General features: G+C 55.8%; 8 protein-coding genes across 8 annotated transcripts; 7 read left to right on the plus strand and 1 right to left on the minus strand.

Annotated features, from left to right (window-relative positions):
• Positions 1 to 294: 294 nt before the first annotated feature.
• On the plus strand, positions 295 to 1,500 carry KVR01_013461 (uncharacterized protein; the record flags this gene model as incomplete). The annotated part of the gene is made up of 3 exons (XM_044788008.1): positions 295 to 330; positions 473 to 1,305; positions 1,386 to 1,500. 3 exons carry the CDS (start codon positions 295 to 297, stop codon positions 1,498 to 1,500), a joined length of 984 nt encoding a protein of 327 aa, XP_044637542.1.
• A 2,472-nt stretch (positions 1,501 to 3,972) lies between these two features.
• KVR01_013505 (uncharacterized protein) lies at positions 3,973 to 5,559 on the plus strand (the record flags this gene model as incomplete). The annotated part of the gene is made up of 3 exons (XM_044787456.1): positions 3,973 to 4,162; positions 4,225 to 5,235; positions 5,363 to 5,559. The coding sequence occupies 3 exons, from the start codon at positions 3,973 to 3,975 to the stop codon at positions 5,557 to 5,559; spliced, it is 1,398 nt and encodes a 465-aa protein (XP_044637586.1).
• Positions 5,560 to 5,883: 324 nt separating this feature from the next.
• KVR01_013431 (uncharacterized protein) lies at positions 5,884 to 7,790 on the minus strand. Its single transcript, XM_044783311.1, has 3 exons — positions 7,423 to 7,790; positions 6,282 to 7,349; positions 5,884 to 6,217 (listed from the first exon to the last, which is right to left on the minus strand). Exons 1-3 carry the CDS (start codon positions 7,520 to 7,522, stop codon positions 6,006 to 6,008), a joined length of 1,380 nt encoding a protein of 459 aa, XP_044637512.1. The 5' UTR covers positions 7,523 to 7,790; the 3' UTR covers positions 5,884 to 6,005.
• A 711-nt stretch (positions 7,791 to 8,501) lies between these two features.
• On the plus strand, positions 8,502 to 11,555 carry KVR01_013498 (uncharacterized protein). The gene is made up of 5 exons (XM_044790716.1): positions 8,502 to 9,262; positions 9,312 to 9,682; positions 9,761 to 9,890; positions 9,981 to 11,181; positions 11,235 to 11,555. The coding sequence occupies exons 1-5, from the start codon at positions 9,019 to 9,021 to the stop codon at positions 11,353 to 11,355; spliced, it is 2,067 nt and encodes a 688-aa protein (XP_044637579.1). The 5' UTR covers positions 8,502 to 9,018; the 3' UTR covers positions 11,356 to 11,555.
• A 14-nt stretch (positions 11,556 to 11,569) lies between these two features.
• KVR01_013448 (ATP-dependent RNA helicase) lies at positions 11,570 to 14,045 on the plus strand. Its single transcript, XM_044786928.1, has one exon. It carries the CDS (start codon positions 11,826 to 11,828, stop codon positions 13,683 to 13,685), a length of 1,860 nt encoding a protein of 619 aa, XP_044637529.1. The 5' UTR covers positions 11,570 to 11,825; the 3' UTR covers positions 13,686 to 14,045.
• Positions 14,046 to 14,480: 435 nt separating this feature from the next.
• Positions 14,481 to 15,710, plus strand: KVR01_013482 (uncharacterized protein; the record flags this gene model as incomplete). The annotated part of the gene is made up of 1 exon (XM_044787575.1): positions 14,481 to 15,710. One exon carries the CDS (start codon positions 14,481 to 14,483, stop codon positions 15,708 to 15,710), a length of 1,230 nt encoding a protein of 409 aa, XP_044637563.1.
• A 1,271-nt stretch (positions 15,711 to 16,981) lies between these two features.
• Positions 16,982 to 18,926, plus strand: KVR01_013429 (uncharacterized protein). The gene is made up of 4 exons (XM_044787246.1): positions 16,982 to 17,322; positions 17,387 to 17,410; positions 17,475 to 17,545; positions 17,614 to 18,926. The coding sequence occupies exons 1-4, from the start codon at positions 16,999 to 17,001 to the stop codon at positions 18,374 to 18,376; spliced, it is 1,182 nt and encodes a 393-aa protein (XP_044637510.1). The 5' UTR covers positions 16,982 to 16,998; the 3' UTR covers positions 18,377 to 18,926.
• A 2,111-nt stretch (positions 18,927 to 21,037) lies between these two features.
• On the plus strand, positions 21,038 to 24,949 carry KVR01_013486 (uncharacterized protein). The gene is made up of 5 exons (XM_044791706.1): positions 21,038 to 21,899; positions 22,013 to 23,439; positions 23,540 to 23,793; positions 23,854 to 24,228; positions 24,313 to 24,949. Exons 2-5 carry the CDS (start codon positions 22,564 to 22,566, stop codon positions 24,338 to 24,340), a joined length of 1,533 nt encoding a protein of 510 aa, XP_044637567.1. The 5' UTR covers positions 21,038 to 21,899; positions 22,013 to 22,563; the 3' UTR covers positions 24,341 to 24,949.
• The last annotated feature ends 402 nt before the right edge of the window (positions 24,950 to 25,351 follow it).

Below are 25,351 nucleotides of genomic sequence, written 5' to 3' on the forward strand. Positions count from 1 at the left end.
TTGACCTAGTAGACCATCTATCTACCTGCCGTAGCAGGCGACCTCGGCTCGGCTACCGTGACCCTAGACCGGTACCACAACCAATCTCTCCCTCTCCCTCTCCCCTTCTCCTCCCTTGTCGTTGCAGATAACCCCGTACATTCAGCCACCAGTTACACTCTCCAGTTGCACTTACACTCACCCAAGACACGGACAACCTTGCTGCTTCTACCGTTTCGATCCTGCACATCGCCACGCCACACATATTCTCCCCCCCCCCCCACGCCAGCCAGAACGGGGCACCTGCTCGAAAGAATGTCACTCGAGGTCATCTACGTGACACGGCATGGCGTAAGTGCGATATCTCCAGGCTCAAAGTCAAGGCGCCTCACAATAGCATAATGTAGCGCAGGCCGGTACTGCTTGCAACCCGCAGATGCCTCCGTCTCAAGCCGCAGCGCAAACCGGCTGACCTCGCTGCCTCGATTTGCAGTTCAGGTCCAATTGGCTCGTGGACGCCTCTGGCAACTACTCGTCCTACCTCAAGTCACCTACCGGCATCGCCACTGATCCAGCCTTGACATCACATGGCGTGGAGCAGGCCCATGAGCTGGCAGCCCACCTGATAAACATTGATCCGCCCGTCGAACGGGTCTATTCCAGTCCCTACTATCGCTGCCTGCAGACGGTCGAGCCCTTTGTTAGCCTGTGGGCCCGCTCTGCCAGATCAGATGCCGCCAACAAGCCCGCCATCCTGGGCGAGACTGGCCTGTCCGAGTGGTATGGCTCTGCATCATTCGAGCACCCAACCTCTGCCAGCAGCGACACGCTGGCTGAGCTGTTCCCGGCCTTTGACAGGTCCTATGCTCCGGCAGTGGCGCCCTCGAGAAACGGCGAGTCCATCTCTCAGCTTCACGACCGCGTTGCCTCGACCATGGACGCCCTCATACGGCGATGCGACGAGGCCGGGGTGCGGGCTGTTCTGCTTTGCTCACACGCCGCTACTGTCATCGCCCTGGGCCGAGTCCTGACCGGAAATATGCCTGACAACGTCGAGACTGAGGACTTCCGGGCCTTTACCTGCGGCCTGTCCGTATTCAGGAGGCGCTTAGCTGCAACATGCGATGGGGATTCTGCCGCGTCCGCCCCGGGTGTTCGCGCGCCGACTCCACAAACTACTGCAAGCCCCGATAATTACAGTAAGAGCCAGGCAGATCCTTTTTCAGCACAGGTCGATTGGAAGGACGGGAGAGGAGTTGGAGGAGGGTGGCTCTGTGAAGTGAATGGAGATTGCAGCTTTCTCTCCGGGGGTGAGGAGAGGGGATGGTAAGCGGCTGTTCCACACTTCCCGCCCTCACACAGGACTGCTGTGCTGTGTGCTTTGGTCCATTCTGCTAACGAGCCAGGCGCTTCTCTGGAGATGAGTCTTTCGCCAACGCCGGCCAAGGTGGCTCGCAGCAAGACGCAGGGGTCGAGCTCGGCGTCGTTGTCGAGGGGAGGAGTCGCAACCCCAGATTGTAAGGCCGGTCCCCTGTCTTGTCCGAGCGCTGTCCCTGGCAAGCAAGCAGCCAGTGCATATAGCGCAGGCAACTCTTGGTGAGACTTGCTTCTTTATCGCAGGAGCATAGGCACAGGGACAGGGAGCATCATTCGATATTTCACTAGTCTCATGCAGATGCTGAGTCTGGTTCGAAGGCCACTGCACGCTCTGCCCTGGTCTTGATCGACTGCGTCGAGAGAGATGAGGCTCCCACAATTTGCCAGGCCCCCGGGGGGTTTCTGTGTAACGCAAGCTGTGAGCACGGGTGCTTGGCCCACAGGTAGAAGAAGCCTCGAGATCGGCGCGACATTTTTTTTTCCTTCTTTTCTTTTTGCCACAAACCTTCTTCTCAACGGAAAACGCCATTCCCAGGATGTCTGTGGGGACGAACAGCGCACTGCCTGGGGTCTGGAGACCCTGAGACAACTTCCGTTCTCCCGCAGGCCGCATCAGAACCGACCAGCAGTCCAGCGGCTGTGAACCATCGGAATTGCGCATGACGCACTCCCTTACTGGTGAACAAAGCAACTTTACTTTCATCGGGCAAAAAAGCTCTCAAAGTATTGATGCCGTGCTTGCACCCTGGAGATGTTATTTTTAACTCTGTTTGCCGCTCTTAGATTGGGCACATTGATCTGCGTGGTTGAGACATTAAGAAGCAATGTGGACGGCTCAGCAAGACCAGCGAGCTGCAGAATCTCCCGCAGAGTATCAATTTGTACCCGGATGACACATCGGCCCGGCAACGTCAACACTGTCTTGGACCGGCGCGTTGATCATGTGAGAGAAGTCTGGAGGCAAAGAGAGTCGTTACATTGGAAGCGAAAGTCTGCACACACCAGAAGCAAGCACGAAGCTACAAGCGTCAGCAGCATGTATCTGCATACGAAGGCTGTATTTGAGTCTGGACAACACGGCCCACTCGCAGGAAACTGAAATTATGCCTTAGATCTGATCACGGATTTCGTCAGTGACTGGGCCACCAGGGCCACCAGCCACTCACATAATGCATGACATTTGATAACAGGATCACTTGCTGACCAAGAAGCAATCGATCTGCCAGAGATATTTGAGAGCACTGCCTGTTGAAGACGAGACCAACCAATAATACACACTCAAACGCAGACTTGACCTAGCTTCAAGAGGATGGGACTACTGCGAGGTCGGACTAGGAATACACCCCCACGATTTCGCGGTCCAGACCTTGGACAAAAAGACGCTGTGGCAACAGACCAATCAGAGCGAAGCAGGCGGCTGTCAACTGGCTGTCAACTACTTTCAGTGAGAGACCTGTCACAGCGTTGGCATCTGCCAACTATCTCATATTTTCTTTTTCACATTCGGGCTCTGGAGAATACGGCCTCGGCACCGAAAACCACCTTGATTCCTGGCCTACACGCTAAGTGCTGGCCTTGAAATTATTTTCTCCGCCGGCCTCGCGAACGACCACCACTAGCTTCGACGCGAGGATGGGCCTTTCGGCTCCCTTCAGGAGCATCTGACTTGGTATTGTGCACGTGTGGGGCGAAGCGTGATCCCGGCGGGCCGAATTGTGGCTCTTTGATCTTTCGCTGGCGATGCAAGTCTATCAAAGCGATCTCTGTCGCGACCCAAAAGTCTGTATCCCCAAGAACTCAGTCGTCAGCTCTGAATCAAGCCCCATGTCACAAGGGTCTCGAGCCCAGGTGAATTAATCGGACAATTTCATCATGTGCTAGACCTAAAGCGGGATGCCCTACAGAGATCGAGGATGAAACCTCGTCTTGGGGATAACACGGCCGACAAATGGCATTTTCCGTCAGAACTGGTGCGACGCACCAGAACGGCCACCACCACCACCAGTGAAGCGTGTCCCTTGCCTGCATCTTTGATGAACAGATACTTCTGCGTTGATTCGCTAACCATTGTCAGGCCGTTGACGTCTGACAGGAAGGTTGTTTTCCAGCACTAGCTGGTTCTTCACTAGTCTAGGGAACGTTTCCATGCCGGCCGTGTAATAAGCGACACTGATGCACAAACAAAGCGTCTCTCAACTACACGACATGCCATATCTGCATGTACCACCTCTGTTATGCGAGAATTACTCTCGCACTCAGACGCGAAGGTTGCGTTAGCCCAACTCCAGGGCCCATTTTACAAGGGCCCATGGGACGGCGAGGTGCGCAGGGATGGAGGCAAGAACCTTCATCTTGCAGCTCCCAAGGATGCTAGGCGATCATTCTGTTCCGCGGCGAGGTGGAATACCCCAGATCGGTCACAAGTGACAGGATCTTCGGATCAGCAGTGTTAGATACGCGAAGCCCGCTACCCCAGATGTCGTATATAGGCGGGACCTTAGAGATCTCGCCTCCGGTCACATCTCAGTTTCTGCTCATCTCTTTTTGCCTTTCAAGATTTCTGCGCTGTCTGGTTCAAGCTCACGCCCTGCCCTCTTGACTCCCCCAACAAGCACCATGATCCAATTGCAACCAAGCCCCTTCTCGAGGCATGAGACAGGCAGAATTTTGCCTCCTCCCGGTCACAGCCAGCAGGACCGCCTCAGACTGGAGGGCCTCGCAGACGCCGCCGTTTGCCTTCAGGAGCCGGCTGTCTACTCCCCTGACAGCCCCCCCACAAGTCCATTCTTCCAAGAATACACATTCCGTATGTATACTTGAACCAGGTGCTCACTGTGTGCTTGAATACCTGTGCTCACCCACCTCCAGGACACTCAACCACAGCATCTGACGAATCTAAACCATATAATATCCCGTCCATCCAGAGCTTGTTCGCCATTGCGGATGGAGACCGACCTCGCAGCTATGGGTTCGATCCTCCCGGGCTCGAGCCAAGCTTCAGGAGGCCAAGCACGGGCTCCGAGGCCTCATTCCAGGGAAGCTTCACCAGTATGCCCGAGTTGTCACGCCTGTCGACAGCAAGCCCGCCTCCCACGCTTGCTCCGAGGACCCCTGAGGCCCACCACACCATCGCCCCCGAGACTCACCTCAAGATCGAGCTTCGACTGAGTGATCTTGCGGACCAGCTGAAGCGCCTGGAACAAGCAAACAAGAGGCTGTCTCTCCAACCTGCCCGTGGACGGAGGCCGTCCTCCCGCCAGGCACCATACTCCACCGCGGGGTCCGATAAGGATCGCCGTGGTAGCAGCACCAGCAGCAAAGGTGGCCAGTCCGGCGCGGCGCCCAAGGGAAAGGGCCAGCCAAAGAAGCCTCACTTTAACCTCCGGTACCCCAAGTCGGTCAAGCTGTTCATCCTCTACCACAAGGAGGACTGTGGGTGGGGCTGGAAGGCGATCAACGAGCGGCGGGTGGGCCTGCTGCCGGTGTTGTACCGCGGGGGTTACAAGCCCGAGATCGAGGAGAACCGTGAGGTAGCGGGCATTAACGGCTTCTACTACCGGCTGAACGAGGTCATGCCAGCGCTGACGCCCGACGGTAGCGGGTTGCGCTTTGTGGAACAGGGTGGACGGACCTGGGAGCTGACGGAACCTTGCAAGTGTCGCGAGGGGCCGGCTCGGGGAGGGGAGAGGAGGAAGGGCTGCGGTGGTGGTGGCAGGGCCAGCAAGGCCTCCAAGGACAAGGATGACGCCGAGGCGGCGAGGCCCCGGGGTATGGTCGCCAGGTACCCAGAGGAGGTTGTCTACTACTGGGACGAGTTTGTCAAGCACTTTGTACCGCAGGCCCGACACGCCGAGGTCTATGCGCGGGCGAAGAGATATTGTAAGTGCTTTTCTCACACATGATGCTTGGGACGCGGTCCTCATTGCCACTTTCCTCTTTCGTCATCACACACATGCAAGCACAAAAAAGAACGGAGGATGTGGCTAACAGTCCCGCGTGCAATCAGGCGAGATCCGCGCCGAGCAGAGAAGGCAAAAGGGCGTGCCGCAGTGGACGCCAGACAACGAGGAGGACAGAGTGTGGCACACAAAGCCGCCCAACTCAAAGAGCAAGATGCCAAGGGCGAAGGCCGGCGAGGCAGACGAGACGCTGCCGGAGCTTATGCGCGCTTGCGAGCTGGACGCTAAGATGGAGGTGGATTAAAAGACGTCTCGTTTCCAGGCCCCTGGCCTGCCACCAGAGTTCGTCCGGTACGAAGTGGCAGCAGGGCAGGATGCGTTCTCCGCACCCCTTCCTGCATGGGAGCGGCTGGTACACACATGGCCGCAATAAAATAGGCGCCACACTGTCATCATCGACAAGCAAAATTGGTGGCATACGTCGTGAGAGAAACAAAAGTCGAATTTGAAGCACTTGCTGTGCGGTTATTTTGAATACATATTCATAGTGGGTTGGGTCTGTGGTGGTCAGATCCGGTCAGCGAATTATTTGTAATGTCTGTCTGTACATGTCTGTACAATTGAAGGAATCGGATTCGAATCCGACGGTTGATAAAGTTTCCCTCGCCTGACGAGATCTAAGTGTATCCCTCTGGTTTCAAGGATCATAGGGCTCTCAATGGCCCCTAGGCTCTCCGAATATTCCGTTGATCAGGGACGTCCGAGCGAAGCAGACGTCCGACCCCCAAGGCGGGCATGGAACAGACCAGGGTCCCCGCCGTCTTCTCCGTCGTTGTCGAGGGCGATGTCGTACTCCTCAAGATCAGACGCATTACCGGTGCGGTACTGGTACGCGGCCCGGTTATACTCGTCCTCTGAGTCGACCTCCTCATCAGGATAGTCTGCCGCGTAGTAATCTTCGGCTGTGAGAGGATTAGTAAAATATTCTGGGCATTTTCCTGACCGAAAAGCAAGTCGTAGGCTTACCATTCTCGTCCTCGTCGTCCTCGGGGTACTCATCGTCGCTGTCGCCCTCCTCCCCATAGAAAAAGTCCACGTCAGGCTCGTTGTCAAAGACAAGCAAGCCGACCTTCTCTGGGTCCACGTCCTTGCTCAAGCTCTCGGCTGCCACACGGACGTAGGTCTCGATGACATATTCATCATCACTATGGCTCTCGTAATCCTCCATGGCCGGCATGGCTGGTAAGGAATCTGTCTTGGCAGCAGCAAGCTCTGGATGGCGCTCCGCGTAGCGCTTCGCGGGAGCCTTGGGCTTGAACTTGGACGATTGGGGCGACGCCGCTGCCGACGCCCTCCTTGCTGCTGCTGCTTCTGCCTTTCTGTCGCGTTCCTCTATCTTCGCCAGGTTTTCGCCAATCTGCTGCATGACGAAGTCGTTCATGCTACGAGTGAGCTCGTCCAAGTCCGAGTCCTGGTCTTTCTGGAGCGACTCTGGAATCTCCCTCTTTACCAGGGGCGTGTGCCTGCCGTCTGTCCGCTTCCGGTCTGAGCCGGGTAGCTTCTGCTTCCTCGCAGGCGCGCCATTCTCAAAACCTTCATCCTTCCCTATCTTCTCGGTCGTCGGCAGACTATCCACGTCAGTCATCTGTACGTCCTCGGTCCTCGACCTCTTGTGTCCGCGCTCCACGAAGACGGTCGTCGGTGTCTTAAAGCGCGACCTCTTTCCAGTGCTCACGCCGGGGCTGAAAAGAGGCGAGGGGACAAGCGAGCGTCGAGACATGTGGAACCGACGTGGTTCTGTCGCGGGCTGAGATTTGGATGCGCTCTGCGCCGTCGTGGGGGCAGATGGGGCGGCGGGTGTCTCATCTTGTGAGTTTGGGAGGGGTTGCGCCGGCGCATCTGGCTTGGCCTCTTGCGGCCGGTTGCGCCTGTGTGCATTGCTCTTCTCGTCGCCGGGCTTGGATGCATGGATTGTCGGCAGGAGGTTACTGGTTGGCTTTCTAACAGCGCCGCCCTCCTTGTCGGCGGCACCCTGGATCCTCCGCTGGTAGATGTAGGCATCGCTGCGGGGTCGCTTCCTATCGCCGTCAACACCTTTGGGCGAGGGTCAGTATGGCGAAGCAGACAGCAAGGCAGAGGAGCACAGGGTGCGATGGGTGTTACGGACGGAGATAGTCGACGACGCCCTCGTCGTGGTCGTCATCATCGGCAGCCTTGCGCTTCTTGACCAGGCGCTTGACCTGGATGATTTCAGGCGGAACAGACATTCTCGAAAGGAATGTGGCGGTGTTTGAAGATTAGATATTTGCAACAGACGTCAACAATGCTGCCGGGAGTTTCGTGCTGGAACCGGTGGGGCAATGCGCCGAGGCTAGGCTGAGGGAATGCGAGTCTGGCTTTCTCGCAAGTTCCAGGCGGGCCAGCAAAAAAAAGTGGTTCAGGCCTCTGTATGGAAAGTCAACAAGACCCCTGTCTTATCGTTATCCGTATCCCTGCTCGCGAGGTGACGTAGCCATGTCGACTCCACAGAACAACACACGTTCGATCCATCCAGGTACTGCAAATGTACCCGAGAGCTGGGGCGGTTGAGAAGGCAGGTAGTCATTGCATCTGAAGCCATAAATATGAGAGCCTCACTGGAACCCTCTCGTGGTGTTTTCTGCCCCAGCTGTGTGGATTTCGCCCGGTCTTGCTGGTCAGGGATGCTTGACTGTGGATAATCGTTGGGACGTCTGGGCTAACATGTGATTATAAGATGCGGGCCCACCGGGAGAAGTAGCAGGTAGGTAGGTAGGTACCTATGTACCTACCTAGGTAGGTAGGTAGGTTCCGAACAATGGCATTTGACATGTTCACGTGGGGTCTAAGCAGAGCTGAAGCTCCCTCACAATTACGGGATTGTCCCTGGGTTCTGTGTGACAGTGAAATTCAATGGCATTAATTCGACAACCTCAATCAACCTATGGCGGGAGGGAATGGGCGCGACAGAGACATGGCGTGAGCTAAGAGCTACATGCTGGCTAGGCGCCAAACAAACCTTGGACAGTAGTGTACTGCATAGCTCCGTCGCAAACGGCTGACGGGCTGCAGCATGAGGCACCAATCACGGTCAGACGATGTAGCAGTGACATGGGAAACTTTACGATGCCGATGTGAGGTAGCAGATAAATAGGCCCAACAGACTGCAGCCCATCATCTTCGGTGCATCTCTCTAATCAGTACGGTCTGGGCTGAGCTCACTGCGTACCGAGTACAACCCAGTACTTATCACGCAGCTCCATCACCCAAGCTTGGAAGCCACTTTTTGTCCCCATGCGCACCACACCCCAGGAAAGCTGGCCGCCCTGCCGCCCCGCAAACCGAGTCCGAGGTGGGAAACAAGCTCGGGGCACAAGGAGTAGCTCATGCGTCTGCGAGACGAGCTGGTCAAGCCACTGCCCACCCGCCCCTCTCCTTGAATCCCACTTCTCCCAACAGTCAAAAAACTTCACCAGCCATCATTCCTGTCCCTTCGGCACTCGCCTTCATCACAGGACAGGCCATCTCCCTTTGCATCGTCTTCCGGGTCTTATTTGACTGTGGAGGACGGCAGACTCGAAGCTGCTAGCTGCTACTGTGTAGCCAGGCGAGCTTCCCGCCCGTGCTCTCTGGATTACAAGCCCGCTTCCTTGTCGTTCCGTCCCCCCGAAGCACCACTACGAGGTCATCTCCCATGCATGCTCCCCCCCAACCTCCATCATCATTCAATTGAACGCGTGTAGTCATGGCGGACACCAAAGTCCCTCTGACGATTACCTACCGGGCACCTCAAATTCAGCCTCCACTCTTTGTCGCCGGCACTTTTTCCCATCCGCAATGGGTGCCCCAGGAGATGGACTATATTACTGGCGAGGACGGACAATTCACCTTCTCCAAAGCATTTGATGTGGAACCCAACTCGAAAATACAGTACAAGTTCCGCGTTGGCCCTGGAGATTGGTGGGTTCTCGATGAGAATGCACCAACAGGTACTTCAGCCGCTACCACCGTCCTCGCCCCAGGGCTAACGACATACAGTGACCGACGACGCCGGAAATAGAAACAACTTGATCGAAGCTCCGTCTGCGGAAGAGGCGAAGCCGGAGGAGCCGGTTCAATCCACAAATCATGACGACGATGTGTCGAGTTCGAATCATGTTCAGCAGCCGCAACCTCTTCCGATTGCAAGACTCGAGGCTCTCAAAGAGACTGAGAAGGTTGACCGATCGGCGACCAGCACTCCCGAGTACGCAAGAACTGCAGCCGAAGTTGCAGAGTCAGCTGCCTTGGTCGACCCGCCCACCCCTCTGCCCGAGCCAGTAGATGCCGTTGCCTGTGACACGCCACAACAGGTCGCTAACACCGCTGCTGAGGTGGCCGATACAGCTCAGAATCTCGATAACGATTTGGTGAGCATTCCTCAACTGCACCACCCACGGGACACCATCCAGCTAGCCTGCGGCCCTTGAATCTAATGAGCCCATTAGCCCGAAGAGCACGCGGAAATCGTCGTTCCCGCACGCGAGACCATCGCCGACATCAAAGCGGACCTTCAGAAGGGTGATCTTGATATCGCTGGGTTCAGTAATGACCATGAGCCAGCACCCTTGTTTGCGCGTACGTACATGCTCACCTCGTTCAGTTCCCTTCTGCGGAGACCCCGCTCTGTTGGTGACGTTCTTGTTGAGAGTGACTGACGCAATGCAGATGAATGTGCCGGCCTCTACGAAGACGATGAGATTCCAGGTGTACCGGAGGAGGAGCACGCCAAGATTGTAAATGGCAAGACTAGTGACCAAGACAAGCAAGACTTCTCAGACCCAACTCTCGAACGATTCCCTTCGTCGAAAAGCGAGATACTTGCTGCTGTCAGGAAAGTTGAGACTGGTCTTAACGCCAACCAGACACTGAACGAAGGAGTTCCGCCATCCCCTATCTTCAGAACAAGAACCCGAAGCAGCGGTGACGGCCAGGAGGAGCACACTTCCCCCGAACCGAGCCCAGTACCTTCCAAGGAACCACAGCACTTGTCTGTGAACCCGGCACAGCCGCAGGAGAACCTGGGCGAGCGTTCGCTCTCGGCGGTCTCCCTCAATTCTATAGCCGAGGATGAGGAGGCCGATGCGCCAACGGTCGAAGAGATCGCACCCATCGTCGAGCAGGCTGAGACTGCTGAGGAGGCTATCAAGGTCGCAAAAGAGGCTGAAGGCGACGTTGCCCTGGATCCTGCGAAAACCGCCTCCCGGCCAGTAGTGACTGTCCCAAGCCCGTCGGTCAAAACCAACAGTGACCTGATCTCTCCCGTCAGCGACGAGGACGAGGCTGTCGTGATCAAGGATGACAAGGAGAAGGACAAGAAAATAGAGAACGGCCAGTCAGGCTCTCTGACGCTGGAGAGAGTGGCGACTCCTCAGCCTGAGGGGGCTGGCGGCCCGGACGAACCTGCTCCAAACACTGCGGAGCCGTCCAAAGACGCAGCTCCACTGGCAGAACCCGAACCCGAGCAGGCGTCTAGGCCGGTGCCTCCAAGCCCAAAGATCGTTGTGTCGAAAGCTGAGGAGGACATAGAACCTCGAAATGTGCTAGCGGAAGCACCAGTAACCAACGGGAACGGGCACAAGGATGTTCAGCCTCCCTCGTCCCGGGGCGGTCAGGAGGAGACTGGCTCTTCAAGCGAGCCGGCGGCCACTTCTTCTGCGATCGAGGACAATCAGCCCTCGTCGTTGAGGAAGCGATCTGCTCCTCAGCCGGAATCCAGAGATCGTTCTGTTACTCCAGCACCGATCCCTGATAATGACTGGGAGGCGGCCAAGAACGGGAACTGGTTCTCGGCCTTTTTCAGGTGGATGTTTGTCGACTGGGTTGGTGGTTTCGTCAGTAGGCTGTGTGGAAGCAGACGCAAGACTACGTAAGAAGCCACCCCCTGCCAGACAAGACCCCCATTGATGTTGTTCGTCTTAGACTTGTGACAACCGGTGTGGCCTTGGTCGCAATTGGAGCCGCTTGGCTGTGGAACATGAAGGGTGTTGATTTTGTTGAATTCAAGGACGATGCATGGCGATTGTTACGGCGAGCAGATTGACTTTGGCGACCCGAATCCAACTTGACAGGTTATGCTGTTGGGGTCTGAAGCAGGTCCCTCGCCCAGCATTGCGATAATTGTTTTGATTTTTGATTCCTGCACAAGGATGCATATTGGGTGATATGGAGGGGGGCGTCATTATGGGTAGTATGAACACACGGCTTATAGGATGATAGCAAAGAAATGCGATGGTTGCTAGTATGTGGTGTGAGTAGACCGCTATTTGATGCCGCGAAAGTGGCACTGTCGCGTGCTCGTCAACCTCTCGTGTTTGAATACTGTACCTCTGAGTAGGCATTTTGAAAGAGCTGGGGCCCACAGCGGTGTGGGGTACCCCGGTCCACGGGCTTGGGATCTGCAGCAGGGATGCTACTGCCTGACCAAAAATTTCCAGAGCTTCGATCTATTCCAAAACCGCTTGTGCCGTCTCTTACTTTCGCACCCACGATTCCTGGCCCACATTGTCAATCATGTTTGGCAAGGCATTGTCAGAAACCGTGTGCCCGCTCTGTCGGTTTGCGCTTGATTCGAGGAGGCCAGCGATACGAAATGCAATCCCTCAGCCATGGGCTAGCTACCGTTTCGCGTCGAGCTTCCGACAAAAGCGCTCCACGCCCTCTCGCATGGTACTATCCGACAGCGTTGCGCGCAGGCGAGACGACGACGGCAGCAAGAAGCCTCGACGGAGAACAGTCGACGGCCCTTTCTCGGGTATGAACAGAACCGTTGCAAATATCGATCCCATGCGACGGATTGCGCAGGCGCGGACGCGAGACAAGGACGAGAAATCAGGCAAAGAACGCGATGGCAAAGACGGGAAGCCCAGGTTTAAGGCCCTGCGGATGCAAAGGGCCCTGACATCCTTCAGCTACGGGCAGAGGATGAATCTTAAGGACCGCATGAAAGAGGTGGAAAGCTTCGACCAGTTTGATCTGCTGCCGGCGATCAAGGAGGGTGTCTTGAAGGACATGTTCAAGGACAAGGCCGAGATCCAGCCGACGCCGGTCCAGAGGCTTGCGATACCTGCTCTTCTGGGCCAGCAGATCGGCACACCCAGGCGCACGAAAACAAAACCTGTTCCCAGCGAAGCAAGGCAGGAATTCTTGCTTGCAGCCGAGACGGGGTCTGGCAAGACGCTGGCTTATCTTCTCCCCTCAGTCAACGCGATGAAGACGGCGGAGGCACAAGATCAGGACATCGCGGCGTACAACAAGCGCATAGAGGAGGAAAAGGCGCTGCGGGATGATCCGGCGTACAAGGGCAAGTCCTTGTTAGAGCCGCACCCAACCACAGCGCGGCCGCGCGTGGTCATATTGGTACCGACCGCAGAGCTCGTCGACCAGGTGGGTGCGGTGGCCAAGAAGCTTTCACACTCGGTCAAATTCAAGGTGGAGAAGATTTCTGCCAACTTCGACGCGAAGGTAATTGAGCGTCGGATATACCGGCACGAAGGGTTGGACGTCGTGGTCGCCACACCTCATCTGCTGGCGTCTATTGCAGAGTCCGACCCCAACGTCTTGTCGCGGGTGTCGCACCTGGTCATCGACGAGGCCGACTCGCTGCTCGACCGCAGCTTCAGCTCCGTGACGACCAGCATCATGGACCGGGCCATGCCCTCGCTCAAGCAGCTGATCATGTGCTCGGCCACCATCCCCAAGCGGCTGGACAGCTACCTGTCCACCAAGTTCCCCAAGATGACCCGCATCGCGACGCCGAACCTGCACGCCATCCCCCGGCGGGTGCAGCTGGGCGTGATCGACGCGAGCAAGGACCCCTACCGCAACAACAAGAACCTGGCGTGCGCGGACGCGATCTGGTCGATCGGCAAGGGCGCCTCGATGCACGAGGGTGCGGTCCCCGGCGAGGTCGACGTCAAGCGCATCATGGTCTTTGTCAACGAGCGGGAGAAGACGCAGGAGGTAGCCGACTTCCTCGTATCCAAGGGCGTTGACGCCGTCGCCCTGCACCGCGATACGCCCGAGCAGCGGCAGAGCGAGATGCTGGCCACGTTCACGTCGCCGGTGCCCGTCCGGAGGCTGATGGACGACGTCGAGAAGAGCAGCCCAGTCAAGGGGAAGAGGCACCTGGCCAACACAAAGGTCATCGTGGCGACGGACCTGGCGTCCAGGGGCATCGACACCCTCGGTGTGAGGCACGTGGTCCTCTACGACGTGCCCCACACGACCATCGACTTTATCCACCGGCTTGGTAGAGTGGGCAGGAAGGGTACGCGCGGTGGCAGGGGCATCGTCATCGTGGGGAAGGATGATAGGAGGGATGTGGTTGCGGAGGTCAAGGAGAGCATGTTCATGGGCCAGGCGTTGGTGTAGACATAATTGCCGCGAGGATATACAACAGGATGGACATATGGGGCAGCGTTGCATAGGCGTCGGCGGCGTTGACTTGTCCCAGGCTTTGCGTATCTCATCTCCAGGCTATCGGAAAACACAGGTGTCTTTCTCTCTTTGGGACTCGATCTCACCGTTCAGCTGGTAATTCCGCAATCGTGAAAATAGGCGTCTCGGCACCGACAGTTTGGGCACGTCGGGGGTTGGGACCGGACTTGACAACCAACCTTGGAATAGACGGGGCACAAAAATGCGGATCGAATCGCTCCTGTGTTATGAGCCAAATGGTGAGAAATACATGTCTATGTCTAGCAGATATATAGAATGGGATTATCTCGCCTACCTACCCAGGTGCTTGTGGGAATACATCCCCGATGAGCTTGCTTGGGTGTCGGCTGCGCATTCATCTTCCTAGCCTTCCAGAGGCAAATCTCCTATATAAATAATCACCTCCGCTAGTACCTCTTATATGATAGCCTCCTATGAGACAACCTCTGACAGAATAACAACCCAAATTCAGGGAAGCCACAATACCCCTGATACGACATTTTATAAATATTTGATTGAAAGCGTGGTGGCGTTGTAGTAAGAATGGCAATGCCCGTGTAAGTGGAATTGTAATGAGGCGAATGAGTGGGGCACAAGTTGCAAGGGGCATGTGGGGAATCGTGGCTGGTGCAGTCGCTGCTCCTCCAAAAGGCAGGGTGCATTGCAGGGTGCATAATTGCTTAGCTCTTCCGCCCTTCTGAACCTGTACAACACGCACAGAGAGTCACCATGAGCAAGCCCGGTCTATCTTTCGGGCTCAGCCTGGGCAAGAAGGCGGCACCAGCCAAGTCCCGTCCTCCTGCACGGAAGACTGCGTTTGGTGGCGGCGACGACTCCGACGACGAAGGCCAGCCCGCGTCCAAAAATGAAGAGACCATCACAGAGCTTGACGGCTTCACGCCAGCAACAACAAGTACCGCGGATTCTCCCGCGTCTTCAAAACAAAAGAAGGGCACGATACCACAGGAGCCACCGAAGCTAAAATCAAAAGTCGACGCCAGTCGGCAATTCGGCGATCTCTCGTCCGCGCTCACCTCCAAGAAATACGCTGAGGCAGCCGAGGCGCTCGACCCCTCAGTCTACGATTATGATGCCGCGTACGATGTTATCGATGCGGCTAAGAAGCAGCGCGAGGCCGAGGCCAAGAAGGAGAATGCGCAGCGCAAGTCACGGTACATGTCGGACGTGACCAAGGCGGCGGAGCAGCGCGAGCGTGACCGGTCGATCGCGGAGCTCAAGAAGATCCAGAGGGAGAGGGAGGCCGAGGGGGACGAGTTCGCGGACAAGGAGAAGTTCGTTACGGAGGCCTACAAGCGGAAGCAGGAGGAGGACAGGATTGCCCAGGAGGAAGAGGCGAGGAGGGAAGAGGAGGAGAAAAAGAAGAACAAGTTCGGCGGCATGACTGGGTTCCATAAAGAAATGCTCGAGCGCGAGGACCAGCGCAGGGCCGAGATGGAGAAGATTGTCGCCCAGGCGGCTACGACGGGCGGGATTCCGAAAGCCGAAGAGCAAGGGCAGGATGAGGACAGTCTGGAGAAGAACAAGGCGCGCGAGATCAATGCGAAAGGGGGGTCCGTCATCGTCAACGAAGACGGCGAGGTCGTCGACAAGCGCCAACTGCTCAAGGGCGGACTCAACCTGGGCGCCAAGAAGAAGCCGGAGGCGCCCAAGGATCAGGGCCGGTCGTCGGACTCGAGATCCCGGGATCAGTCGAGAGGCCATTTCGCATCTGGGGGCAAACAAGCCATGCGCGAGAGACAGACGCGCATGCTCGAGGAGCAGCTGGAACAGTCGCTCAAGAGGGCCCGCGAGGAGGAGGAAGAGGAGAGGAAAAAGGTCGAGCAGGAGACAAAGTCCAGGAAGACCGAATCGGATATATCGAGCGCCAAAGAGAGGTACCTTGCGCGTAAGAGGGCTGCGGAAGAGGCCAAGAAGAATGGCCAGCAGGACGGACCATAGATTGTAAAGAATGATACCCCAGGATCCTTTTTGAAGATTTTGATGGTGTTGAGCTGTTCTATGTCTATTTCACCAGCGTGCCTCTTATAATGGGCCGCACGGATGCATGCTGATATCATCGTAATACATCAGGTCTCCTTGCTTCGAACTGGCATATAGCCAAGCGTGTTCTCGATGGGATTGTGCCTCGGTGTGGAGACATCACCACGGGAGGTCGTCCCACAGAGCAGTCCCTCAAGGCTGGTCCACTGGAATGGCGGCCAACTTTATTTTTGAAGAATATATGCGGTCCCCTGCGAGCGGTGGTCATCTGCCTGCGATATCGACTGTATTATCGCCCACGAGCCCCCGGCTCCCGCGTGCACAATTCTCTTCCAGCTTGTCTCTCACAATGAGGACTGTTCTTGTTTTATTCTCTGGATGTACGAGTGATTGACAGCGTTCCAGGCAGACATCTGCAGATACAACGGTCAGCGGCCAACATACCAGGGTAAGGTCCCACGAGAACAGAGGGAGCAAAGAACCAAAGTGTGGCCATCGCCTATCTCAACCCAGCAGCCTAACGAGCCGTCAAAGACAAAAGGTCGCGGATGGGAGGGACACTCTCCAAGGGTTCATATTTTATCCAGAAGCGACTCACATATTTCTATAAACACCGCCGTCGTCAGTACTTGTGGATAGAATAGTGTGTGTGCAACTGACTGCCGGAAGGGCAGGCAGGCGAGAGTTTCGGGCTTTGGGCTTTGGGCTTTGGGCTTACCTCCATGCACGAAGTGAAGCAAGATTGCTCACCGCTGGAAACAGATGAACCGGGCTTTGGAACGCACTTCTCGAAGCAAATGTCGTTCATTTTCTGTGCAACTGTGTGAGCTGGCGCAAGATCAGGCCGGGGACTTCGCGGGCAGAGGAGCGCACCTCGATGAGCATCCGGGCGTTCGAGGTATTGGACTCGAGCTGGACCTGTTTCATAACAGTCTGCTTGATCGTGTTGGAGTCCATGGCGGGCCTTCTGGGGGTCAATGGGCCGAGGCGCAAAGAGGGATCAATCTGGCTGTTGACGAGGCTGCCGCAAGAGGTTCGATGATGGCATCGGCCTTCCGAAAAATCCAAGGGATCCAAGAGGGCTTGTGGCGGTGCGCTTTCGCCGTAGGCGTTTCGGCTTCGGCCTGGTCTCGGCCCAGCCCCTGTCTCCAATTCTGCTGCAGGGGCATAGCTCCCCAAGAGCCACCGCTCCGAACGGCAGGCAGCTGATCCCGGGCGGTTGGAGGACCCCAGGTTCGAGTAGCGCATGCTGCAGAAAAAGAGGCCAGCTAGCGATTCAAGATACGACATTGGGCGGGCGGGCGCACCACCGTCGGATTCACGTCTGACCTGGACCTACTTCACCAGCCGACCACACAACCAGCAAGCGAGCGGCCACTGCCCGCTTCTCCCTCCCCCCGAACGAGCCAATTCTATCTCTTTCGTCTCGACTTTTCTCTTCCGACAATCCTGGCAGTGCCTTTTATTCACCATGTGGTTCAGCGCGGGCTTGTCAGCCTTGGGGCTGGCGTCGCTCGCTTGGGGAGCAGTCAGGACAGACGATGAAGGCAATACCATCAAGAGTATCGGGGTATGATACCTGTGCCATCCTGAATCGTATCTTGGGACCGAAGTGCTGACAAGGCTGCACGCAGTTGCGAACGCATACGCTGCAACAGGTGAGAGACCTCGATGACCTGGCATCACGCGACTGCCAGAGGACTAACCCAATCAATCCCTCAGCCGTACCTTGACTCGGACATGCAAAGTCGTTGGTACGATTTCAGCGGCGATGCGGTGGTGAGGACAGATGCGTGAGTACAATGCCCGCATACTACTCAGCGCCGGCCGCGACTCTCGCTTCTGACACCGGGCTCATCAGATACATCCGACTGACCTCCGATCGCCCCTCGCAAATGGGCTCTCTGTGGTCCAAAGTGCCCCTGACGGCAACGAACTGGGAAATTGAGGTGGAATTCAAGATCCACGGCAAGAACCAGCTCTTTGGCGACGGCTTTGCCATGTGGCTCACGAAACAACGCGCGCAACCGGGCCCAGTGTTCGGCAGCGCCGACAACTTCGAGGGCCTCGGCGTCTTCTTTGACACATACAAGAACAACCGACCCGGCACCGTGTTCCCATACGTGATGGCGATGGTGGGGGATGGCAAGACCTCGTATGACAAGAACACGGACGGGAAGCTCCAGGAGTTTGCGGGCTGCTCGGCCAGGGGCATCCGGCACGCCAACGTCCCGACCAAGTTCCGCCTCATCTACTTCCAGGACAAGCAGCTGAAGCTGGAACTGCAGTACAAGAACGAGGACGACTGGGTGCTGTGCTTCGAGACCAACGAGCCGCCGTCCCTGCCCAACGTTGCCTACCTGGGCTTCAGCTCCGAGACTGGCGAGCTGAGCGACAACCACGACATCGTATCGATCAGCGCCAAGAACCTGTATGCGTCGAACCCGTCGTCGACCCCTGGAAGCAACCGCAGGAAGGGCAAGGGCGGCGGTCCCAAGAGGAAGAACGGCAGCAGCTGGACATGGTTCTTCACCAAGATCATCCTATTTTGTCTCGTCGCTGGTGGAGCATATGTCGGCTACACTGCGTGGAGGGCCAACAGCCTGCGGAAGACCCGCTTCTAAGGTGTTGGGGCTTGGGGGGGTGTGACTTTTTGACGACGGATGGGGTTGCGGTCAACCAGGCGGTGACTACCTACATATTATTGATGAGAAGGGTAACTAGGCAGGTCTAGTCATTTGCTCGGGTCCTGGGAGTTCAGGCGGAATCTGAGAGCGAAAAGTACATAACACAGTATTTGTTGCGTATTTTTTGCAGGTGGATGTTGCGGGTGTTCTTGGACCAGCCAGAAAGGCATCTTCTGAAGTGATCATCAAGCCCCATATGCCGCCAGCCTGCCAGCCACCATGGCCCTTCCAGTCCGACTTGTCCGAGTCGAGTCTACCATGGTACTTAGGTATACAAGTGCATGCACGCCGAGTACGGGCCTGCCGCGGTGTCAGCAGCAGAGAGAGGTAGTAGAATCGCATTACCCAGAGCTAGTGCTCTCTGGTCGGGCGATAAGATAAGCGACCTCGGCAGTGCTGCGTTTGCGCATCTCGGTTGATGGCGCGGGCGGGCAGCGGGACGGCAGGACGGGTAGATCTCAGACCAGTAACAGCAGGCCAGTAGTTGGTGAGAGAAACATCTGGGGTTCGATTCTCGGCGATCCCCCAGACTTTCTTCCCTCCCAAGTAGCCCTGGGCAGGACTGTTGGGGCCGTCCATCCGTCGTCCATCCGGCTATCACACTCCCACCGTGCGCCACAAGCAGGTCTCGGTCTCGCTGCGGATGGCGACTGCTAGCTTCTGTGGGCTTGGATGCTCTCTCAAGTCTCAAGTCTCAAGTCTCTGGTCTCAAGTCTCTATTGTTGCCCACACCCTGTTGATCAGCGGCGCCGGCCCGCGCAAACCTGAGCACTGCCCGAGCAGCCGAGCAGGTCTGAGCCGCGAGTGCAGAGATGGCCCGAGATGTCGCGCCCGCGGGAGGCTCGAGAGGTGAGAGCACGGCTGCTAGCAGTAGCAGGTGCGGCTGGGGTGACATGGTCGGGCTCGGGCACAGGCTTTGCGCGCTTGCTGCTCGTTGGCGCCACCGGCAGACAAGGGATGAGAGGATGTCTAGGATGGGCGACGGTGACAAGCTGGGCTGGGCTGGCTGGCTGGGCTGGCTGGCTGGCTGGCCCAGGAGAGGTCGTCCAGAATCCCCCCCATTCCAGGACCGTCTCCTCTAGCCCAGGCCAACCCAGCCCAGGCCACTTCAGGTAAAGTCAAGACAAGTCAGTCCAGTCCAGTCCAAGGACAAAAGTCGAGCGAGACCATGCTCTTGCTTCACCTCTCGCCTGCTGACGAGCTCTGTTGAGCTGTTTTCCTGTTGCTAACCCGCTGTGCTGTCGAGGGTGTCGCCCGTCCGTCCGTTTTTCTTTGAGCGACAACCCCACGGCTAACACCCCCGAGTCTGGCCCTTCACCTACTTACCTCTGTCATCCCTCCCCTTCCCTCCTCCTCCTGCCCACACCCCTCCAGCCCTCCAGCCCTCCAGCCCTCCCAGTCCCAGCAGCTCCAGCTCCAGCTCCAGCTCCAACCCCGGCCCCCCCCCCCAGCCCAGCCCCAGCTTCAACATATCTCGCCCTGCTGCAACTTGCAAGACAGCTCCCCCGGCTCATTCAGCTCGCCCTACGGGTCCTTGTCCTCGGGCTTCCTCATATCACGAAACAAGTACTCGACGGTAGACACACCTGCTCAACCGTACTCTCATCGCCGCTGCTATATACTATATGACAACAACTATACTAAACCATACCATACCATACCATAATACCTACCTAGGTATCCCGCACGCCGTACCCACACTCTCTCACATTGCTGCTACACTACTCTATACTACTACCTTCCTCTGGTTGAAGTATACGTTACGACGACGACCCACCCAGAGTCAATCGGTCACTCACTCCCCTTTTGAGTACCCGGGGGGCAGGCCTTCCCTGCCCCCCTACGCCCTTGGCGTAGGGGGTGCCAAAAACCCGCAACGGCCAAAACCTCGCAACACTCACATCTACCTATTTTAACTACTTTCCCCTATAAAATCCTACTTTTTAAGTAAGTATATTTCCTTTATTAAATTTTATATAGATAAAAAATAAATACCTTTAAAATTCTTATTTTATAAAGATTAATAATAAAATATTTTTAAATTTCTAGGGTTAGGGTTTAAAATTTTAGTTTTTTTAGTTAAGGGTTTTTTTAAATTAATATATCTTTTTATATAAATTATATAATAAAAATATAACACCTATAGAATTTTAATAGAATTTTCTTTTATATAAAAGAAATATTTTTAAATTAAAATCTATTTATTAAAAGATTAAAAATTAAAGTTTTAAAAGGATTTATAATATTAAATATCTTATAAAGAAATAGATTATAATAACCTTAATTTTAAAATAAGAATTTTATAAATATTATTTATATAAAGAGAATAATTCTAGAAATAATCTAATATTTTTACTTTTTAATAATATAATTTATTTAAATAAATATATTAATTTTAAAAACCCCTTAACTAAAAAAATTAAAATTTTAAATCTTAACCCTAAAAATTTAAAAATATTTTATTATTAATCTTTATAAAATAAGGATTTTAAAGGTATTTATTTTTTATCTATATAAAATTTAATAAAGGAAATATACTTACTTAGAAAGTAGGATTTATTAGGGGAAAGTAGTAAAAATAGGTAGGTGTGAGTGTTGCGAGGTTTTGGCCGTTGCGGGTTTTTGGCACCCACTCCGCCAGGAGTGGGTAAGTGGAAGCCGAGGCCCACGGGTATCGACATCGACCCTGCCCTGTTCGCGGGCGCCAACCCAGCCCGCAACGGCAGTCGCACCAATCCAAGCTGCCATCCCACTCTATTCTGCTGTGCCCAAAACCCACTCTTGCGAGATTTGAGGTGCCCCTGCCCATGCGCAGCGCTACAAACCCCTCCTAGACGTGTGCGCTCCACTCCCACTCTCCACAGCTCGAGCTCAGGCATCCCCACGGCACCTGGCACCCCGGCTCGCCAGCTCGTCCAGCGTCGACAGAGCCAAACCTGCGCGCGGTGTTTTCGAATTGACTCCTGAGTGCCCAAGCCTCGACTCGGACGCCCCTCGGGACGTCCTGATTTAGCCACAATTGACTCGAACTGCCTCAGCCCGATCCCCCAGTTCCAAGCAAAGCAGCAGCAGCAGCAGCAACAGCAACAACACACGTGCGTACGTACGTACGTACCTTGGTCCAGTCAGCCTCGACACGGCCTCAGCCTTCTCCTAGGAGCCGCGTCCGGTTCTCGTACCCAAAGCCCACTCGCCTGTCGGCCGGCCAGAGAACCCACCGTGACCTTGGTCAACCCACACCTTGGTCAGCAAGGGAGGGGCAATCTGTCTGCATCCCTTCCGGCCTGGAGCAGCTGCAGCACACTTGCGGGTTCAAGACAGACAGACAGAGACAGAGAGACACAGAGAAAAGAGAGAGCAGGCAGCCCGGAATCTCGTCCACCCTCATCCCCCCAAAACTCCATCCCCCAATGACCCGCGGGTAGTCGTTCCGGCCAAACCTTTATTATCTTATATACAGGTACGGATCCTACACTAGAAACTGGCTCGCTTCCCTTTGTGGCACAGGCCTGCAGCACCTGAGGCACTGGCAAGCTCTGCTGGTGTATTGGATTAACCTTGTGCACCTGGCAGATCCGTCCAACCCTGCCACAGCATCGCTGCTGCGCTGCTTCTCCTTGCTTCAGTAAGGACAGAAGAGAAGGCTCAGCCTAGACATTCCCTGCTTCTGGCACCCGCTGCCAAACTTCCTTTGCCACTTTCTTGCCAAGACTGTACTCGGGGCGGTTGGCCGCTGGCAAGGAGAGGAGAGAAAGACAGCATTAGACAGCCAGATTGCTGACTTTCAAGGGCTCAAATCAGCCATCCCAGAGTTTCCCTTGTCTGTGTGATTTGGCCTTGCATCGACCAGTCAACCCAACCCGTCAACCAACGAGCCACCTCAAGCAGCCTCAGATCAGCTGGGGTCCACACCCTCCTCCTGCCTTTCAAGGTTCACCACAGGTTACCACCTGCCTCCCACCTGCGGCCGACCTGGGCACGACCAGGGGACGCTTGTTGCTTGTTGCTTCCGCTTCCCGAGCCTGCTCGTCCCTGCCCCCCGCCGTGCCCCCGTGCCCACCCCTTTTGCTGCCCATTTCTGGGGCCGTCCGCACCTCCTGTGCCTCCGAATCGCATTCGCGCTCATGCCTAGCCTCGGTTTCCTGAAGAAGAAGCGGACAAGGGAGGCCGATCCTTCTGCCACAGCCAGTCAGCCCACGAGTCCAGTCACCCCCACCACCGCCAACACGGCAAGAAGCTTCGACAACTCTACCCTTCCTAACCCGCCGTCAACAACAACGCAACCCCTCGATCCGCCCCAGAAGGCCGCACCGGCGCCCAGGCCGTTATCCGAGGGCGCGAAGGTGGCCATGAATCCCGCCACTGCTCACCTAGCCGCCCCGTACAATGTCACACCTCCGGCCCATTCCCCGTCCCCGGGAACCGACCCGCAGAACCTACCGAGTATCGCCAACCTCATCAACCCCCCGCAGCATGACGGCGCCCAGCAGTCGGCTTTCGCACCTCCTTCTGGGCAGTCGCGATCGTTGAACCAGGCTCAATTCCCCCAGCCCCCCGCCAACGGCCAGTCCGCACCCGGCGCGCAACCTTCGAACGCCATGGCACAACAGCAGAACCCGGCCCAAGCTCTGCAGGCGCAACAGGCCGCCGTGGTACAGCAGCAGCAGCAGCAGCAGCAGCAGTCGAGGCAGACCAAGGGGAAATACTCCCTCGTCGACTTTGACATACTACGGACCCTCGGAACCGGTAGCTTCGGCAGGGTGCACCTTGTCCAGTCGAAGCACAACTCGCGATTCTACGCCGTCAAGGTGCTGAAGAAGGCACAGGTTGTCAAGATGAAGCAGGTCGAACACACGAACGACGAGCGGAAGATGCTTGGCGAGGTCAAGCACCCATTCCTGATCACGCTCTGGGGCACGTTCCAGGACTCGAAGAATCTGTACATGGTGATGGATTTTGTCGAGGGTGGCGAGCTATTCTCGTTGCTGAGGAAATCCGGCGTACGTCCATCTTTTATACCAGCCAGGCCCAACCCCAGGCCAGGCTCAGGGGATGATATATGAACTCGGAACACTCTCCCGCTGACACCCTGCTCATTAGCGCTTCCCAAACCCTGTCGCCAAATTCTATGCCGCCGAAGTCACCCTAGCGCTCGAGTACTTGCACGAGAAACATATCATCTACCGTGATCTGAAACCAGAGAACTTACTGCTTGACCGACACGGCCACCTCAAGATAACAGACTTTGGCTTTGCGAAGCGGGTTCCGGACAAGACATGGACGCTATGTGGTACCCCTGACTACCTTGCGCCCGAGGTAGTGTCGAACAAAGGTTACAACAAGTCGGTGGATTGGTACGTGGCGGCCGATTGTTGCACGTTCAAGACTATTTCAATGCTGACAGGTCAATCCAGGTGGTCATTAGGGATCTTGATATACGAGATGCTGTGTGGTTACACGCCATTCTGGGATAGCGGCTCGCCAATGAAGATCTACGAGAACATCCTCCGCGGCAAAGTAAAGTACCCGGCCTATATCAACCCGGATGCCCAGGATCTTCTGGAGAGGCTCATCACAGCCGACCTGACGAAAAGGCTGGGCAACCTCTACGGCGGGCCCAAGGATGTGAAGCAACACGCGTGGTTCGCCGAGGTGACGTGGGACCGACTGGCGAGGAAGGATATCGATGCGCCGTACACACCTCCCGTGAAAGCGGGCGCAGGTGATGCCAGCCAGTTCGACAGATATCCCGAGGACCCTGAGCGTTACGGCCAAGGAGGCCACGATGAGTAAGTGCCCCATCTCAATTTGGGGTCTGGGATCTCAGATCGGAGGAACTGAGGAGCGAGAATCGTGCTGACAACAGATGGCAGCTACGGACATATGTTCGGCGACTTCTAGTCCTCGCGTGAGCGCAAAGGACGCCGATATCCGGCACAGGACATGCCGAGGCGCACGAGCAAGAAAAGAATGGACGGATGGGCAGCCACTGCGAGTTGCTCTTGTAAGTGTCGAATTTGACTAATGTTGGTGACTGTGCAAAGAAACTTGGCGTTGTACGGCGCAGGTGGCCAACATGGCTTCTTATTGATCCATGTCAGTTTTCAAGGGGGGCGCAATGTGTGCATTCACAACCGCCGCTGGCTGTATCGAATGCCGTGTAATATGGAAACGGAAAAGGAGGTCGTGTCCCGGTTGCATTCGGTTCCGGCATGGACATGTTCTGGAAAATCCTCTCAGGATGGGAGTGTTGGGTGACCGACAACAACAGCAACAGCAATGGGGAGATCAGCAGCATGGCTACAAACATCCATAACCTACGATGAAACAACAAGAGAAGAACACACCTACGAGCATGAGTATGGCGGGTGGCGGAAACAAGTATAGAGAGGGACAGAGACAGCCGAGCTGCCAAGGATGGGCAATGATTGTTTTTTTTTTTTTTTGGCTTGACAGTCTGTCAGATGACAATGTGTAGGAGAACAATGCCACCCCAGTCTTGTGCTACGACCTTTGCACCTGAACCGAGGGCCAACATTATGGGCTAAAGCCAACATGAGAATATGCGTACTTGTACAGTATATACACATGTATGTGTGTGTGTTTGTATGGGCTGGGAATAAGAGGTACATTAAGTACCTGGATATATTGTGTCCTGTATGGACGCAATTTGAGAGGGCCGACACTGCCAGTATCGGTGTCACAAAGTACCTAGGTAGATACCGAGGTACCTGGCCCTGGCCCAGAAGTAGGCCGGGCAGGGGAGGGTCCTGGGCAGGCGGGCCCCACCGCGGGCGGTCTAGCTGGTTCTCTGGCGGGAGCTACAAGCTCACCAAGCAAGGGTGAGGAGCGGACGAGTGGACAATGGCAACGGCTGACCAGCCCAGGGCTGCCAGGGAGCTAATAAGGCAC

The sequence above is a fragment of the Diaporthe batatas genome (assembly GCF_019321695.1).
Source record: "Diaporthe batatas strain CRI 302-4 chromosome Unknown Contig00027, whole genome shotgun sequence".
Classification (NCBI taxonomy): domain Eukaryota; kingdom Fungi; phylum Ascomycota; class Sordariomycetes; order Diaporthales; family Diaporthaceae; genus Diaporthe; species Diaporthe batatas.